The sequence below is a fragment of the Trichosurus vulpecula genome, chromosome 6 (genome assembly GCF_011100635.1).
Source record: "Trichosurus vulpecula isolate mTriVul1 chromosome 6, mTriVul1.pri, whole genome shotgun sequence".
NCBI lineage: Eukaryota > Metazoa > Chordata > Mammalia > Diprotodontia > Phalangeridae > Trichosurus > Trichosurus vulpecula.
This window is the reverse complement of record NC_050578.1, coordinates 276,556,100-276,575,365: the sequence shown is the minus strand read 5'-3', so window position 1 is coordinate 276,575,365 and position 19,266 is coordinate 276,556,100. Positions and strand designations below refer to the sequence as shown.

The 19,266-nt window shown below is 46.8% G+C and overlaps 2 protein-coding genes across 2 annotated transcripts in view; one reads left to right on the top strand and one right to left on the bottom strand.

Annotated features, from left to right (window-relative positions):
- Nucleotides 1-12,433, bottom strand: part of C6H11orf80 (chromosome 6 C11orf80 homolog) — an 89,687-nt gene extending 77,254 nt beyond the window's left edge. Inside the window, exons 1-3 of the mRNA XM_036765306.1 lie at nucleotides 12,410-12,433; nucleotides 9,821-9,962; nucleotides 8,308-8,361 (exon numbers count right to left, since the gene is read on the bottom strand). Of these exons, the coding sequence (XP_036621201.1) occupies nucleotides 8,308-8,361; nucleotides 9,821-9,962; nucleotides 12,410-12,433 (220 nt within the window). The remainder of the gene's footprint in view (nucleotides 1-8,307; nucleotides 8,362-9,820; nucleotides 9,963-12,409) is intronic.
- A 417-nt stretch (nucleotides 12,434-12,850) lies between these two features.
- Nucleotides 12,851-19,266, top strand: part of SPTBN2 (spectrin beta, non-erythrocytic 2) — a 44,611-nt gene continuing 38,195 nt past the window's right edge. The window contains exon 1 of the mRNA XM_036762901.1: nucleotides 12,851-12,955. The gene's annotated coding sequence lies outside the window, so the exon portion shown is untranslated. The remainder of the gene's footprint in view (nucleotides 12,956-19,266) is intronic.

The window sequence follows — 19,266 nt, the reverse complement described above, 5'->3', positions numbered from 1 at the left end:
AGTCATAAGGGATTGAATAAAGTTAAACTGTTTACATCCTTATGTATGGTGATGATCTATGTAGTTTCTCAGAACTCTATCATCACTAATTAGACAAAGGGCCTGGCTGTGATTCTGTTATACTTTGGTGATTTCAAAAGAAGAATGGAAAAGGTAGGGAAGAGAAACATGCTGGGAGAGGGGGAAAGGAGAAGAAGAATCCAGAAAATTGTCTCAAATAAGATGCACAAGTAGAAGACTATACAACAAGGAAGTGGGAGTAGGGGAGTGGGTGACATTTGAACCTCATTCTCATCTGAACTGTTCAAAGGAGAAATACACAAATTACACAGTTTGGTAAAGATATTACTATTACCCAAAAGGATGATAAGAGGAAAAGGGGTTCAGGGAAAGAGTGGGGCAGAATAAGAGGAGGGAGGGGTTAGTCAGAAGCAAAACAAGCTCTTAAACTGGGGGTGAAAAAAAAGAGAAGGAAAAGTCTTTGGGCCTATTGCCCTTGTGGATAGTTCTGTTATGAAGTTTTCTCCTCCAGTCTCATTGCAACTTCCTCCTGTTCTTCCTAGTTCTGCCCTCTCCGGCCAAATGGAACAAGTCTGATCCCTCTTCCAATGATGGTCATCCTATGCTGGGGAATTGAGGAGACTAAAGTGGAATAGATTATCGTTCCTTTGGAAGTACGGGAGATTGAGCCGATTTGTGTAAAGGGAAAGAGAACGTTTCTATGACTTGGTTCCCCCTTCCTCACTGGAGCAGCTAGGTGATACAATAGACAGGGCATGAACTCGGAGTCAGGAAGACTTAAGTGTGAATCCCACCTCAGACACCTGTGTGAACTTAGGCAAGTACTTCAACCTCTCAGCCTCTTCTCCTGATCTGCAAAATGGGGCTGATAATACTTACTTCACAGGGTTGTGGTGAGGCTCAAATGAGATCAAAATACTTTACAAACCTTAAATGGACTTTTATTCACATTACTATTATTGTTATTTATATTGACTTGTGTTAAATGCTTTTGCTTCCTATTTATGGGTCTCTTATATGGTCTGGAAATAGAGGTTAAATTAGCTGTGCTCTTGGGCCAGAAGAGGCATGAATGGTTTTACCAAACAGCAAAAAAGCTCTCTAAGTGGGTGGGTGGGTCGGTGGGTGTACAAGAGGTGTAAAAAAAGTACTACAGAGGTTCAAAGCAATGTTAAAATAGACTGAAAGGATTATGGAATGAGGAATATCTGAGCTGAGCTTCAAAGGACTTTTGACAGCGAGAGAATGGGGAGAGGGAAGGGACACGTTATCGAAGACTCATAGTAGGGAAAGTATAGTGTGTATATGAGAAAGGAACAGTGAGTAAAGCAGTTTAATTAGAGCATATAGTACTTGCAGTAGAGGACTGGATACACAAGAAAGGAATGCTGAGGCCAGACTAAGGATTTAAGACTATTCTAAAAGCAATTCTCTGGGTGGCTGCGGGGTGCCATAGTGCATAGAGCACAGGCCCGGAGTCAGGAAGACACCTTCGTGAGTTCAAATCTAGCCTCAGACACCAGCTGTGTGACCCTGGGCAAGTCACTTCACCCTGCCTGCCTCAGTTTCCTCATCTGTAAAATGAGCTGGAGAAGGAAATGGCAAACCCCTCTAGCATCTTTGCCAAGAAAACCCCAAATGGGATCACAAAGAGCTGGATACAACTGAATGATAACACAAATGAGCAATGGGGAGTAACTGAAGGTTTCTGAGCCCAGGAGTAATATGATTTGGACAAATTGTATGGAAAAGCTACTGACCTTGCCAGTTCCAAGTCACAGGTGGTGGTCTCTATTGCTGGCAGCAGGTACTTAACTGTGTACTTGTTTCACCTGATAGAAAAGAAGATCAGGTGGCTTTCGCGGGGCCACACTGATCCTATCATTAAAGCTGGAGGTGAAATCATCTGTGAGGTAGGAGAGAGGACTGGCATCTTGAAGTATGCAGAAAAGGTCAGGGGCTGCCAGATGCCAGAAGTGAAAAGATCAATGGGCAATGAAGGCCCATTGAGGTAATGAATGCCGTGTGAAGCGGCAGGAGAGCCAGTGCACATGGCTTTATGACTTCGTCCAGCAAACAAGAGGCTTACATAAATAACATTCCCGACTGGTGGGGCAGGAAGAGAGAGATTGGGAGCAAGGAGTCAGAGGGGGACAAATGGCTGACCATAGGGGCCCAGGTTTGGTAAGAAGGGAAGTGAAGCTAGTAATGGGCTGGCACTCACCAAATGGACAAAGACTGAGGGGATAAGTGGAGCTATAAATAAAGGGAAGACTGGCAGAGTTAGAGATCATAGACTAATAGATCTGGAGCCACAAGGCACCTTAGAAACCATCTGGACAGCCCACTCTCCCTGCCTTGTTCTGGGATCAATCCAAAAATTAAATGAAACAAGGCTCTTGTCTTCATGGAGCTTACAATCCAGATCCAAGGGAGAGAAAAAAGTCACTGCAAAGGAACAGGTCAAAAACTGTGCAAACGGGGTGTGAGACATCCGCTCCAATTCAACAAACACTGATTAAGCTCCTACTAAGTTCATAGCTACAGTTGGCACTAGATAAGAAGATGCATTCAGAACATGCCTGAATAAAAAAGTCTTTAAGGAGATTGTCAGGAGGCAGCTAAAATAAATGTGAATGGGTGTCAAATAAAGCCAATGAGGAAAATGGGGGTGCACCTTAGACACCCCTCTGATGCCTCCACAAAAGCTGGCTGTGGCCAAGGCCACCGGACTGCAGTTAGAATAGCCAGGCTTCAAGGCTGGTTGGGCCATTTTAGGGACCTCTCTGGGCACAGTTTCCTAATCTGAAAATCAAACTCACAGACTTGTTATGAGACTCAAACAAAACAATGAACATAAAGGGCTTTCTAAACATCAAGCATTCCATGGCTGTGCCAGCTCTAACTGTTCAGACTAACTCCACTCTGCCACTCAGAAATGTTTTGATGACTTGAGAGCTGTCTATGATCCTGTCCCCTTCAATACCATCAGACCTCCCAAGAGAGATGACTTCCTAGCAAGGGAAATGAACCTGGGAGGTGGTAAATCCAGAAGAGTTAAGGGCCCAGAGTCGCATCAGGCGGCTTCCTGCCAACTGAGCAATGGCTACAGTGATGAGGCTCTGTTCCAGAGCGAGTGAGAGGCAGGCAGGTGCCCATCGACTGCCTGCTCACTAGAGACAATAGTATGTCACTTGCCTCCAGCTGGGATACAGCCAATTCCCACTGCCCCTGACTGCCCCTTTTTCTTCTGTTTTCCAACAAAATTCAAAGGGAAGGAGGAGGAGGGAATATGGCTAAAGTTGGAGAAAATCACTCCTGGTCATTTTTTCTTCTTACTTCAAATCCTTAACACACCTCCAGAAGCAGTCAATTAAGTGAACATGACTGGGGTGAATGTGAGGAGCATTAAGGGGAAAATCTTCTCTGGCAGTATATTCCTTTGAACTCCACAACATTCTGGCAAATATAATAGCAAGAGAACTCTTTATGAAGCCTCAGAAGCTTGAGAGCTGAGTGTGATCACACAGGATTTAATGGCTAACACAGTATCCTAGGAGTCCAAAGACCTGGATTCAAGTCCTTGTTCCCTCAATGACTCAATTATGAAATTAAATTACAGGAATGGTGATGACACTTGTTTCTGACCTACCTCATAAGAGCAAGATAATGTTTACAAAATGAGCTCTACAAGGAAAAGGAAATGCTTGATATGTTAACAGATTCTCCCTTTGGAGGGGAGCAACATATCAAGCAAAGAACAAACTCTCAGATTCCAGAGTTGGAGAACAGGGAACTTCTCATCCCCTGATGAGCAGGCCTGAGCCTGTCTAACCTCTAACCACCCAAACGCACCACCCCTAGCTCCTTAGTCAACAACAAATTAACGAAGTGAAAAAGAACAAAAAGCGCTCTCCAATAGTGCCAAAGGGGTGGGGTGCAGGGAAAAGAAGGCAGGCAATGAATTATTTGAACCAGACACTTTCAGCCAATCGATATTCACTACTACCTCAAGGGCTAATATGCTAATCTAGCCTTGTGCACAAAAAAGGAAGGCACACTCTTCTCTGATATTGGAAAAACACTCTTAAAACTGGCTGAGCCATGATTAGGAGGATAAAAAAACCCTCCAATAACTAGATTATATCAATAAAAATTAATAATGAAAGATACAATGTAAGATATAAAGGTAGAGATGGGAAAAACAGTACAATAAAACAGTAAGACAAACAAGTTTAAATACCCTTACCAAGTAGCTATTTGCTATAATGGACCTATCATTGTGGATGGTGCAGGACAGCGGCTAACAAAGACAGTACTATAAAGTCAAACTTCATTTTCAGTAAACATCAAAAACTTATGTATTATTCAAAATAACCTTTCAATGCCTTTCTCCTTACCTCAAACATTTTGGGAACTCCTAAAATTGTCTTCTGGACCAGTTTAAGACACTAGAGAAAATCAGTCACATTCTTTTACAGCTACCCTTTGTACATACCATCAATGGCACCCAATTGCTCGTACAAACACACAATCAAAGAAAGTTGATTAATAAACCAATGGGACAAGTCTTTAAAGTACTACGTCCTTCTAGCCAGTTATCTCCCCCTTTCCCCAGTCTACATGTTCTTTACCTGCATGGCTAAGGCAAATTCCTTATCCACTGAAGTGTTCTGTCTGGTCTCCACTCTATGTGAATTTAATTAAATGCACAGAAAACAACTATACTCCTGTGGGTAGTTTGCATCTAACAATCTGGTCCCTTCTCACAGGACCATTTTTCTAGATTGATGGATTGTCATAAAATATTTCAAGTCAACGAGTATTTAATAAACATGCCCTGTGTGCTGGGTATGCTGGAGGACTACAAAGGAAGAAGAGATGATTTCCTGACTCCCAGACTTTTAAACATCCTAGCTGAGTACATTCACTTTGTTATTGCCAGGCTCTGAAAGCTCCCAACCCCAAGCCATAGCCCAACTACTCCATGCCTTAATATGGGTGTTGCTATGGCCAGTCTTCTAGGGATGAGCATCTTCAAACTTAGCAAGGTTCATTTCTGAATGACGAGCACATATCATTCATTGCAGATGGGCCCCTAGTTATGGTCTTTTATGGTCACTGGCATCTGCCAGAGTCTATAAACCAATGAGATCCCAGGGTCACCATTATATCACAGGATATCACTGGAGAATGACCTTGGCAGGAGAGTGGATGATACAATATAAAATATATTAAATAACTAGAAAACAGTATAAGCTAGTCGATCAATCAGAAAGCATTAATTAAGCATGTGTCAGGTACACAATACATAGACAAAAAATGAAAAACCCTGCCACCAGGAAGCTCAAAGTCTATCAGAGGAAATAACATATCCACATATATGAGCTTTCTAGCCTGGATAACTGGGAGAACAAAGGTGCCGTCAGGAGAAAAAGCAAAAGCAGGAAGAGAGGCAAACTGAAGAGAAGATGTAGACATGTTAAGTTTGAGATGAAAGTGACCATCAAAGTAAACTATTTCAGGATACAAAGGCCTCTGACTGGAATTCCGGGGAGAGGTCAGGGTTGAGTCCAGAGATTTGTGAGTCAGGACACAGTCCAAAGTTAAAGCCCTGAAAGAGGATGATCTCTCTAAGGGAGAGAAAAAGCTACAGATGGGGTGGTGGGTCACATCCATATTTGGGAAGTATGAGGTTGAATAAATCACAGAAGATAGGGAGTTAGAAGAACAGGAGGAAAAAGGAAAATACTGTCACTGAAATTCAACCTTAAATCAGTAAAATACCCAGGAAACTGACCCTGTATTCCGTAAAGGAATCTGAGGCTTCTTAAACCAGAATAAAATGTAGTTTAATATAACTTTGAGAGTGAAAGCTGAAAAATAAGGAAGATGACCAGCTGGATGGCTGTAACAGATCAGGTCCCTTAGAGTGAAGTCCGGCTTTCTTGCTCCAGGCACAGACACAATAAAGGGAAGAACTGAAAGACTGACTGCAAGCTTTGGGGGAGACCTAGAAACTTGCTGGTCAATGAATCAGAAACCAAAGTTTGCTGATGAAGCTAATAAAATTGGGAAGCAATGATGAATGAGCTACTTTAAAGTGCTTTCACAATAAATATCACAGAAATGCCAAATAACAGGGCTGATGATTTGAATAGGAACAATGCCCAGGCACACAGAGGTGGGAGCCTGGGGTTCAGCATGTGGAGGTGTCACAAACCCCATTCCTAAGGAGGAGGGCTCAGGCCCAAATGAATGGGAGCAGAGAGCAGGCACAGAGTGGGACTGAGGAAATTTGGGCTCAGGCCAAGGGCTACCAGTGTGACCCCCACACATCAGCTAATGCACAGTACACCAGGTTACCTCAGCAATATGGCCACTATACCTCCCACTCCCATCCATACTATGGCAACAGAAAATGGCATGATTGAAATTGCTTTGAGCTTTTAAAAGCACTTTCTTCAGATACTAGTTATATGAAATTCCAGATATTTAGGCATAGCTTAAAGATGACAAAAGAGAGAATGAGTGGCCATAAACTTGTGCTAGTGTCATAAATGAAGGTTTATCCTGCAACAACTTGCTGTCTCCTTCCTAACAGCCTAAGGACCAGAATGATAATGATAATGATGATGGTGGTGGTGGTAGTGGTGGTGGTGGTGGTGGTGGTGGTGGTGGTGGTGGTGGTGGTGGTGGTGGTGGTGGTGGTGGTGGTGGTGGTGGTGGTAGTGGTAGTGGTGGTGGTGGTAGTGGTGGTAGTGGTGGTGGTGGTGGTGGTGGTGGTGGAGGCACCGCCCTCTTGGAGTCACATAGCTTCAATCTTGCACACCCTTCCACAAATATGCATGCAGGACACTGGGCATGATCACAGATCTAGGGCTGGAAGGGGCCCCAAAGGTCATCCAGGCCAAATCCCCTTGTTTTTCAGGTGAGGAAATGCAAACTCAGCCAGATTTTAAATGACTCGTCTATACTCACATGGCTACTGAGAGAGAAGGAGGACTGGAGTGTAGGTCCCCTGGCCTGAGGCAGCACTCTTTACTTCATACCACAATGTCACCTAATTGGGTATTTTGCCGTCACACTTTTTCGATATTGTTTCATTGAGCTAAAAGTACCTTTCAAATATTACCATAACAGGTCTTGTTTGGGGGAGGTTCATGTCTTCACATCTCTCAGGCTTTTTAAAAACAGGGCCCATTTGTGATGAATAATGAAAGGCCTTAGCAACAAGGCTACATTAGATTCAGGGGGAGTTAAGTAGAAACTGAAAATGTATTGATCTCATAAACCCCTTTTAGTGATAGTTGATTTTGGTAAACCATATTCCCTTCAAATGCCAAAAATTAAGCACTTAGATGAATGAAATCTCAGGTAAGCCTTAGGTAGCGTGTTTGGTTCTTTCTCCACTCTGTCTCTATAGAGCTGGGTACTGTGGCTACACAATGTCATATGTGCTTTCCAATTTGGCTGATAGTCAGTGTTACTGAATTCTTCTTCTTTTTTTACCTTGTACTTGAGAGGCAGCTCATAATAGAAGACAGAGTACTGGTCTTGGGAGTCAGGGAAATCTAGGTCAAATCCCATCTCCTACACTATGTAGTCTGAGACAAGATCCTAACCCTAATACACTGGGCCTCAGTTTTCCCATCTGTAAAATCAGGAGAGGGACATGATGATCTCTAAGGTTGCTTTCATCTCCAAATCTATGATCCCATGATCCAATGATTCTTTGTTATTCTCAGTTGCAAGGGATAGCTCTCTGATGAAAATTAAAATGAGTCCATTAAAAAGATAATCAATAAAAGTGTTCGAGAAAAATCTAAGTTCCATTAGCTCTCAGTTTGTTTTCAAAGTAGAACCCAATGAAATACTAAGATGAAAAAGAAAGACATTCTTAAGGCCATAAGTCATCGCTTCTTTGGAATGCAGTAAATAAGCAAAATGCTGCTGCTTTTATTTTAGCTGATGTCACCTAACAGACATGATCTCACCCTCAACTACTCTGGGCAGGAGATAAGGAGTCAGTTTACTCTATTAGCTGTGTGTCACTTCTGGCACAATCCTTACTTAAGTCCCTCGTGGAGGCAATTCTCTGTGGAGCTCAGACTTGAATCTCACTATTCTATCAGTTGGACAGCTCTTACTCACTTAAAGACCACAACCTGTGGTCAAGTTGTCGTTTCAGACAATCCTTACCCCACCAAAAATACACACAAAATCAGAGAGATCAGAAGCAGAGCTCACCATGAGGAAGAGGTTCATTTGGAGTTTGTTATTTACCTTTTAGGAACTGCTTGGACCCTATGTCACCACATGTGCTTCCCGCAAAGGTAACTGTAAGAAATACACGAAGTACACAAAGCATCAACAGAAAAGGAACTGTGAAACTGGTTCTATTTGAAACATCAAAATGAATGAACACAGATTAATTATAAATACAAGAGACACATGATAGCTAGCTTTCATATAGCAATTAAAAGGGCTCACATAAATAGATGAACTGTTAAATCAAAATCCCAATACTATGTTATGCCCTGAGGTATGTATCTCCTATGTACTGACCACAAACATAGCTTTGGCCAGACCACTGCTGTGGGGATGATCCCTGATGGCTAACCGTTGGTCTCAAGTTCAATGCCTTAATTGCTTCTTTCAGATGCTGAACTGAATATAGAAGGGTTACAGGAAAACTGTAACATGTAGCCAGTTACCAGAGCATTTCCAGCATAATAGTCAATTGAAGGGTCCTGGCCCTTATTTTCAAGTTACATAGGTGGAAAGGAAGTCGGTCACTATTAAACAAATTTATAAAGTACCAGCTTTACTCTTTCAGAACTGAAAGGTGATGTATGCAATGAGATTATCAGGGGGAGAAGTCTCTGCTGTGCTCTAGTTGTTCCCTATGCTGGGCTTTTCTGACCAGGTCATACAGGCTTCACAGCCGATGTTCCATGTCCACACCTTTCATCACCTGTGTCTCCCTCCCCTAAGAGGGGTGGCTCAGTCAGGCACCAAGCATTGATGAAGCACTGACACTGTGTAATGGCTGGGCATACAAATAAAGGAAAACAGTCCCTGGGACACATCCCTGGAGCCCATTCTCCATTCTAATATTCTGGTCCTAGAACTACTATGTACTTATTACTACCACTGTAAGCATGCCTTCCTAAAACATAAAGTTTAGCCCGTGACAGACTTTCACTCTAGTCCTATAGGATACCTAAGGAGCAAGCCAAAAAAAGAGTAGTAATGAAATGGTCGATCTCTTGAGAGCTAAAGAAGCTTGTAGGTGTTTGAGTCACCAACGAGCAGAGATCTAAGTCTGTGGAACGCACAGCAAAGCAATGGGGGCAGGCAGGAGCTAATGGCTTAGAACAAGGGCTGGGCAAACTGCAGGCCTCTGACAAATGGCACGAGCTTAGAAATGCTCTCAAGCTAGCTGAAAGTCAAGATGGTCAATGTGTGAGCTGGTAATCTCTCAAGTCTTCCTTCTCCCTAAGGCTTGCCCTTTTTCTGAAGGTGCTACTCCAAGCTGAATGACTGAGGCAAGCAATCCTATACTGGGTAACGTGAATATTCCACCACCGAATATCTGCTGAGTAACCATTTGAGCAGGGTGGCGGTCCCATGCCAGATCTGAATCATGAAACAGTCACCAGCATTGAGAATAAAAAGATCAATTCAAGGCTGGCTTAAGATAAAAATCTCAAAATAAACTTTAACAGTTATGGTAACAAAATAAAATATAAAATAGCATGAAACACAGAAACTCAGCTCCTTTTGCTCAACTTACTGGTTGTCACATAATGAAAAGGGTCTGCTTGATGCTGGGAACTTGATTCTTCTATGGAAATAAACAGCTCCCCTTCTAACAATGCTTCCCGGCTTATTTCTGCCACTTCCCTTTTCCAGCGAATGATTATGTATTTCAAAATCTGAAAAGATAAAAAAAATCTGAAAAGATCACAACTCAGAGGGAGGGCTTAACTCATATTAGGCATTAGGGTAACAATAAATGGTACATTATAACATTTCCAGTGATAAACTAATAACAGTTGGAGCTTCAGTTCTGAGCAGAGATGGTGTGTCTGAGCAAAACTGCCACCAAAGGAATTGAGACATAAAAGACTGTGTTATAGGAAACAGAGCCAAATTAATTTGTATTCAAAGTTTATCTGGTCATAACAATTATGGTATGTCATAGGCAGAAAGAAGGAACTGAAAAATTATTATTATTATTATTAATTAAGGGCAACACAGGTAATTGAACAGGATTATGATCATCAATATTGTTTTCCTGAATCACTCTAACCATTCCTCATGAGTAATTTATAATTAGTCACTTATTCTCTCTCATAGCATCAGTTCATTTACACTGAACATGAGCTGACTCCATTTAGAAAAAAAGATCATGGCTATAATTTCCAGATCCTTCTTGATTTTTCTGATAAAACATTGACTCTTTTAAAAATAAATTTAAAACAGGAATAGAATTTTTCAGTACTATTACATTTGTGTAATATGTTACATTTTTATAACACAACACTAAGGCAATGAAAGAGAGATATTATCCAATTTTAGTTTTTGCTTTCAATAGGACACTCAGAAGAGTCCAAGGTAGAGAGACAAAAACTAATGGATGAAAGAAGAACATGCCCAGATGTGTCTTGCATACATGCAGCCCATTTAATTAATCCATCAGCACATAAATCCTGGACAGGGAACTGAAGATAATGAAAGGAAATGGCTCCCAAAATGAACAAGGAAGAGATTAGCCTGCCTGTATTGTATATATTACCGTCAATGATCTCACAAGCCATTTTTTAAAATATCTGTATTCTCACTTCTCATGACTGAAAATTATGGGTTCACTGTGATCTCCTGGAAAGATGCACAGTAATCGTCAATCATGACTTATGTTAAGAAAGGAGCATAATAAAAAAAAAAAAGAAAGAAAGGAGCATAAGAGAGATTGGCAAGCAAATGAATGACCCCAAAAGGAGATCAGCCATTCACATAGGAATAGGGATTAGAGACGGCCACAAGATATTAAGGAACTGGCAGAAGGCTCTTAAGTATTAAGCAAATGCACTACAGAAAAGCATGGACAGAAGAATTGCACAGGATGAGAAGTCACAGATGGATTTCAGTCTTCACCAAAGGTGGGAGTATCTACAGTGTTGAGGTCATTAATCCATCAATGTATTGAGCCCTCTACCAAAGCATTCTACTTCTGGCTTCCATGAGAGATAGTTTGAAAGGAGCAAGACCTCTCTGGACCTCAGTGTTCTCAATTACAAAACAGAGAAGTTAGATGAGATGGACTTTGAGGTCCCTACTAACTGTAAATCAGTATTTCAATTAGACTTGGCAGAGATAATGAGAAGGAAATTGTGTAGGTGCCTCGTAGAGGTGTGAGGCAGAATTTAAGGAAGACAAATTTGGTGAAATTTGTGAGAACTTTAGGAAAACAGGAAGGAGAATAATCTTCAGGCCCAGATACTGGTCTGTACTCTACTGTTCAGTTCAAATAGGAGCAGAATAAAAGGCAATTTAGAAAGATAAAAAAAAAGTTTAAGGAAGATCAAGGAGTAGAGCCCTGAAGTAGGAAGTAGAACCTGAGGAAGGAAAAAGCTAGCAAAGCAAGGTGAGTCAGAAAAATAGAACAAGGGCAGAGAAAAGCAAGTTGAGTGGCACATGACCCGAGGGAAGGTGGTGAAAGTGATAGCAAGTTGGTGTAAGGGCAAAGAACGGGAGGGTGGATGGGGCTGTTATTGTTAATGTATTAAGAGGTGATAATTGGCTGCAAAACTCGTAACCAGGAGTTTAGGTGTGCACAAGTAATTGTTTTTAAAACAAGGCTAAAAAAGTGGGAAGACAGGTACACTGATGCATTGTTGGTGGAGCTGTAAATGAGCACAACCACTCTGGAAAGTCATTTGGAATTACGCAAATAAAATGGCCAAACTGCCCACACCCAACGGCTAGGCAGGGCCCTCAATGAAGTCACTTCTTTCTTTGAAATATTCACAGTAACCCTTTTCCAGGCAGCACAAAGCACATAGCGGCCCACCGCCTGGGGGAAGGGACCAGAAACGGAAGCCAGGCATGGGGTTCTGGGAGAAGCGATGACGTCAGCGGGCGCGCGGTGACGTCACTCTTAGACCTGTAAGAAGCCCGCGGAGGCGCGCATGCGCGTGCTCGGGCGCTCCCCCAGGCCCAGATGGCTTCTTCTCTCGCTTCGTCCTTGGGGGGAGGGGGATCTAGGTGACGTCAGGACCAAAGAAGCCAACAAAAAATGGACCTTTGCAAAAAGAAGGCCCTGAGCCTCCCGCCCCCATCCTCCTCCCGCCGCAGCCCCGCCCCACCGCGCCACCATCACCTCACACACGGCCCTCGCCTCCATCGCCCACGACGCCGCCGACGCCTCCTCACGCGGGCGTCTCTCCCGCCGCGCGCCCGCGCCTGCGCACGAGTGGCCGACTCCGGCGCGTGCCTCTGACGCCCCGCCTCCGCGGCCGGGGCTCCGCGCGCCTGCGCGCTCGGCTCTTCCTCTCGCGAGCGCCGCCCTGCCCACTCCCCTCCGCCCGCCCGAGCTCCAGACGGAGGCCGAGGCCGAGGCGGAGGCGGAGGTGGAGGCGGGGTAGGCAGGGTAGGCGGGGGCCGGAGGGAGGCGGGCCGCCCCGCAGCTCCGCCCACCAGCCCGCCTCCGCGGGCGCCCGCTGACGAACCGGGCCGGGCCAGCCCCGGCGCCGAGGGGGCCCCGCGGGCCGGGGCAGGGATGGCCGGGAGCCGGCCGGGCCCGGCTCTGGGGGGCTGCCAGCGGGCAGCGGCGGGGGCGGGGGCGAGCGGCCCCGGCGGACCAGCGCAGCCCGTGACCCCGTGACCTGTGTGACCTGTGACCCGGGACGCCGCCGGCAGGTGCCAGGTGAGCGAGGCCGCGCCCCTGGAGGCGGGAGGTGTCGGTCCGGCAGTGTCCGTGTCCGTGCACCATTCGCACCCAGACCCTCCCTCCATCACCCTCCCCTACGTGGTCTTGCACGTCCCCTCCTCGGACCTGGGGCTGGTCCAGGGCCTCTCAGTCAGGAAGAGGAAGGAAGGACTTGAACTCGTGTCCCATCGGGGCTATCGGCTCCGCGAGACCCTCCGCTGGGGGGCCGGGAAGGATGGAGGGTGGAGGGGAGAGGAAAGGGAGGAGGGGGGGGGTGGGAAGAAGGGAGAGTGGAGGGGGAATGGAGGAGAGGATGGAGGGGGAGGGAAGGGAGGGGGAGGGATAAGAAGAAGGAAGAGTGGAGGGGTGGGAGGAGGGGGAAGGAAGGGAGAGTGGAAGAGGAGATGGAAGGGGAGGGATGGGAGGAGGGGAGAATGGAGAGGGAAGGGAGGATGGAGGGGGGAGGGAAGGGAAGATGAAGGAGAGGGATGAGGAGATGAGAAGAAGGAAGAGTGGAGGGGATGGAGGAGGAGATAGAGGGGTGGGAGGAGGGGGAGGGAAGGAAACCGAGAAGATGGAGGGATGGGAGGAGGGGGAAGGAAGGAAAATGGAGGAGAAAATGGAGGAGAGAATGGAGGGATGGGAGGAGGGGGAAGGAAGATGGAGAGAATGGAGGAATGGGAAGAGCTGGAATGGGAGGAGGGAAGAACAAAGGAAGAATGGAGGAGAGGAGGGATGGGAGGATGGGGAGAGGGATGGAGGGGGAAGAAGAGCTGTTTCTGGAGCAGTCGTCAGCCCTGATTTCTAAGTGTAACCCCTGGGAAGGAGTCATGGAAAGCTGGTTTGTGACCCTTGACACTCCCCCACCCCAAGGTCTCAAGGGCTTCAGGGGCTTACACAATTACCTAGAGGTATCTGGTCACCCACAAAGGTGAGCATGAGTGAGGGGATTGTGCTAGTACAGCGGGTCTGCGTGGAGCTTGCTTTTCAAGGTTATTGATCGTGGTCGCCCTAATCCACACCCACCCTAAGGGCATTTGGCCCAATAAAGGGTTCTTGGTTCTCCTGAGGAGAGCTAAGGGCGCTGTGACCGCCTTTCCTGGGGAGCTCTCGGATTTATGAATGATTGCCCCAGATTTCCTCCTCATCCTCAGCTCTGCTCCTTGATCTCGGGGCCTGTGCCCAACACAGCATTGGATTCAGTGCCAAGCCATCCAAGCTCAGACGCTAGGTGGGGTCTTTAAGTCCTTCTCCCCCTGCCTCTTTGTTGTTCTGTTGATGGGTCGAAGAGGTGGAGACCCAGAAAGGGAAGGTACATTCAAAAGGTCCCTACTATGTGCTAGGCACTGTGCTGCACACTTTGCAGCTATTACCTCATTTGATCCAACAGTCACGGCAGGAAGGTGCTATTAGGATCCCCATTTTACACAGGAGGAAGTGGAGGCAAACAGGTCATGTGACTTGCCTGGGGTCACACAGCTAGTGTCTGAGGCTGGATTGGAACTCAGGTCTTCCTCTCTCCAGGCTCAGGCTCTGTCCACTGTAGTGCCGGGTGGGTAGCATAGCTGGGGCTAGAACCCCGGTTACTAAGTTCTCGGGGTTCCCTCTCCCTGCTGGCTCTGGACCGAAGTGGGGCTGAGTCCGGCACTGATGAGAAGGACCTTGATCTGTGCCCCCTTGTCTAAGGACTCTGCCAAGTCTAGGGGTCCAGTTTGTTGTGGGAACAACCCCTGGGGATGCCGGTGACAGACAGGAGCCTTGGAGATGCAGCAGCCTCTCAGGGACCATGCAGGGCCACACAGCTAGCCCTCTGCCCTCTCCCACTCCTCAACCCATCTTGTTTGAGCCTTACAAGAGCCCTGTTGGGTAGTTAATTCATGTTATCACTACTTTGCATTTGAAGAAACCGAGGCATCCCGAGTCACATAGCTGTTGGTGGCAGAGTTGGGATGTGACTTCACCAGCCCCTTTTCTGTTGGGATTCTCCCTTTTTCAATCCTTGGTTCCCTCTCATACACTCCCCTTTTGTCTCCTATACTGCCCTGCCCCCAGCCTTGTTCTGCTCTCCTGCAGGATCCCCAGGGAAGAGGCTGAGGCAGGAAGGGAGAAATGTTCCTGTGGACACTGACCAGGAAAGCTTAGGATCGAGGGAGATGAGGTACTCCCAGGGACTGAAGCAGCTCTTGAGAGGTCTTGTTTCCCCACAAGGAGTTGGAAGGGGTTAACAGAATCAGGTCCTAAGCAAAGCCTGCCCCCCACCACTTCACATAACCGGGTTTCCTGAAATGGAGCAAGTCCCAGATGCTTCTCTACTAATCACATCCCTGGAAATGGGGCCATGCTGCTCAGATTAGCTCAGCCCCTCACCTTCCTGAGGCCCTCTCCACCTGGAGCCCAGAATCTAGGACAGCCAAACTACTCAACTGCCCCTGCTTTGCTGTAGGGGTTAGAGCTGGGGTGGTCCCAACATTTGTGCTAGGAGGTGGGGAACAGAGGCCAGAAGATGCTTTTGTCTTTCTCCACCTTTGCAGTGATAGTGCGTCACAGGTGGCTAGCTTGATGGGTTCAGCTCCCTGAATTCTCAGGGGCTACCCAGGCGATCTTCACCCTTTCTGGCCCCATCTCCATCTCTAGTCTTTACCCTGACTCAGGAGACCATCAGAAATGTCACCCAGCAGTTCTGCCCTCTGTGACTGACTTTTCATGTTGTCCATAGGCAGGGCTGGATCTGTTTTCCCATCCTGCTGTCTGCTAGCAGAGAAGGAAGTATTCTTTGTTGAATGTGGCCTCTGGGAATGTGTGGCTAAGGAAATTCTGGTCTTGTGCTACCCAGGAGACCCGTTAACCCAGAGATCAAAAGAGGAGCAAGGCCATTCCCTAGACCAGGGATCCATCCTCCAGCAGATTTTTATCTGCTTCTCTGGAGCTGACTCCAGAAGCTGGAGCTGAAAAGGGCGGGGAGTAGAGTTTTGTTCCAGTTGCGTTCTTTCCCTTCTGGCTTCTCTGAATTGGGGCTGTTCCTCATTGTTGTTCAGTCATTTCAGTTTTGTTCGACCTTTAGGACTCCATTTGGGGTTTTCTTGATAGAGACACTGGAGCGGTTTGCCGTTTACTTCTCCAGTTTATTTTACAGATAAGGAAACTGAGGCCAACAGGGTGAAATGACTTGCCCAGTGACTCAGACCCAGCGCCCTAACCACTGCACCACCCACTGTTTCTCACTAGCTCCTGCCTTAGGAGCAGATCTGTCCTCCAGTTCACCAACTTTCAGTCTCCCTCTGCCACACTAAATAAAAGTATACTTACCAAAAATTAAATAAGCTGCTATCCAGAAAAAAGCAGCCATGGGGCAATGTTACTGGGTACCTAGGTATCAGCCCAAGCTGCCTGAGCCTTCTCCTCTCCTTGTTCACTTGCCCTAATCCCCGTTCCCTCATTATGAGGGTCTGCACTGGGGATGTCATTCATAGAGGGCACTCTTGGGGGCAGAAACTCCTCCTCTTGGGGGCAGAAGCTCCCCAACTCTGAGTCTTAGGGAACTGCCTGGAGCCCTGAGAGGTTAAGTGCCCTGGAGGTGAGGGTCACAGCTCGAACCCGAAGCCAACTCTCTACCCATTATGCCATATTGCCTCCCTCCTATAGGAAGAACATTCATTCCCTAGATACTTTCTCCCAGAGATAGGATATGATGAGAATCAGATCTACAAAGATTTTGTGAGTTATTTAGAGAAAGGGCAAGAGAAATGCTTCAGAAGTGTGTTGTCATAGCTGAACGTGGCTGACTGCCCTCCCAAGGGGCTGGTGGTATTACAGGTATGCTAGCTGTAGAGATGTCCCAGGGTGTGATCTGGTCCTTTGTCAGTCAGCTATATTTAAAATGCACTAAAGAGGGGGTCACATCCAATAAGATGATTGCATTATTTCATGAAATGGAAAATTATTGAGTGAAGCAAACACTGGGTTTGCTTAAAGTGAGACAAAGCTGGGTTTGGAGTAACATTCCGTAGCTGGAGGAGTGGCATGAGCTCTTTGGGTTCTCACGACTCTGGGAAGTTACCAGTGTGGCCAGGATTGCCACATTACAGAGAAGGGACCTGGGCTTTTGAGAGGCAGATGCCTCCTCTGTGTTTGCACAACTGTTGGGCACCAGGACTCCCCCAAAGGCCCCCCTCAACAAGGCCCTGGGGTCTGCCCTCACCCCGTACCACCAGCTGCCAACATCGGTGTTATAGGCTCTTCCAGCAAGGTCTGGTCAGAGGAAAAGCAGAGACAGCTCAGGGCTGAATGTGTGCTAAGTAAAAATGGACTCAGCTTCCTATACACTGAGGGGCAGTGTGGCTTTGGGAATAACAAGCGTGCCCTGAGGTCAGGCTCAGTGACCCTGGGCAAGTCACTGCTTAGGCCTTCCAGGCACCTCTAGCACTGCAGAGAAAGTGTCAGGATGGAGGGAATTTCCTCCTCTGGGAAGTCCCTCTATCAATGAAATGCTAGGTCAGGTCCAGTCCCTTCTCTTTATCTACAGTGCGATCTTGTTTCATTCTCACCCCCTGGGATTGAGGAGCTATTATTATAGCCTGTTTTTTAAATGAGGAGACTGGCCGAAGCGGAGGCGAGAGGAGTCATTGGCCTCTGGAGTCGGTGGAGAATGAACGCCTCTGTTTCGTTCTACGGCTGGGTCCTGGGACCGATAAGTACTCAGAAGGAGCCAGGGCAGGGCTGAGGCAGAAGCAGCACATTGTAGAGGAGAGAGGGGCTGCTTCTCAAGAATGGGACAGCCCATGGGTGAGCATGGCAGGAGGGAGCCCTGCTCCCATCTTCATTTTCCTTCTCTTTTCTCCTCCAAAGATGCTGGGGAGGACAAAGCAAAGCTAGATCAGAGTGTATTAAAGCCCAGAGAAGAAAGGCAATGGTCAAAGATCCCTTAGCTGGGGTTTCCATACACACTACATTCCAGCTTCTGAAAGAGCTGCTGAATGGACTCCTGGTTATGGCCTGTGTGAGTGACCCTGGGTAAGTCACAGCTCTGGGCTTCACTTTGCTCCTCTCTACACTGAGAGAACTTCCAGCTCTAAAGCTATGAGCCCTCTGACCAGACGACCAGAAGTAAGGGACTGTGGGCCAGCGTGCTCTTCTCCCAGAGTCACACAACCAGTGTGTGTCTGGATCAGGATTTGAACCCAGCTCTTTCTGCTTTTAATTCCAGTTCTCGCTCCTTGGAACCACATTTGTCCCTTGGCTGGGTGCAAAAGCCCAAATGAGCAGACTGGTGTGTGGGGGAGAAAAGGCTGAGAAACTGTCTCTGGTCCAACTCCAGCTTCAGAGCTCAGCGCTAATGACAACTGGCTTCCAGCTGCAGCCACGATGGCCCTGGTAGTGTCAGCTGAACCTTGTTCCTTCCCTCTCAGGGGTTGTTTAAGGCCTCTCAGCACTGAGCTCTTACGGGGAGTGTGGGGACCAATCTCAAGGCTGCAGCCTGGTCCTGGAGGCAGTGTCTTTTTCCAAGGTGCTGGATGTTCCCAAGCACCCGTGACTGGAGTTTCTCGAAACAAAGAAATGCCTGGAACATTGTGTGCCTAGTAAAGCACCAGCTTTCTCAGGCTGAAGATTAAGCTCTGCTAGACTCACTTCTTGCATTAGGAATCATTCAGATTTGTGCTCGGTCCCAGCCTGCACCAGGTGTAGGCAGGCCTTTCAGGTGTCATCCTGGTAGCACGTTTCTGGGCCCACTTCTGGTGAGGATTTCAGGCTTGCAGATTAGAGTTTGGGAGCACAGACTGAACATGTGCAGACAAGGAACATTGTGAACCAAAACTGGACAAAAATAAAAGTCTAACAAATCAGCTTCAGTTTCTCCAGAATAATTAATGAGTCTGCTACTTTAACTGAGCTCCTACTGTGCGCAGGAGTTCCATGGGGTAGCTCTTAGCGCTCAGAAAACCTCCATTTTATGGAGAAGCTAAGACTGCCCACTTCCTCGATGGCAGGGTTTCTCTTCTGATGCCAAGAGCACCTCATTGATGTAATCCCTTATCTCTGACTTTAGGTCATCAGGCTTCCAAGTTGCTGGGCTGAAATCATCCTTTGCCCGAAAACTTCCCAGACTTGTGTCCTTCTGCCCGCTGGGCTTAGTCATTCCTCCCCCTGGAGGAGCAACCCTCGGGTGGGCCTCACACTGGGCCTGCTGGAGGGGAGGAAAGAAGGTGATTGCCCCACATTCACGTCACCACTGTTTTCCCCAGTCTGGGTCTTGTGCAAAGGAAATCCTTGATACATGTTATGGAATAGCCTTTAATTTGTTTTGCATTAGT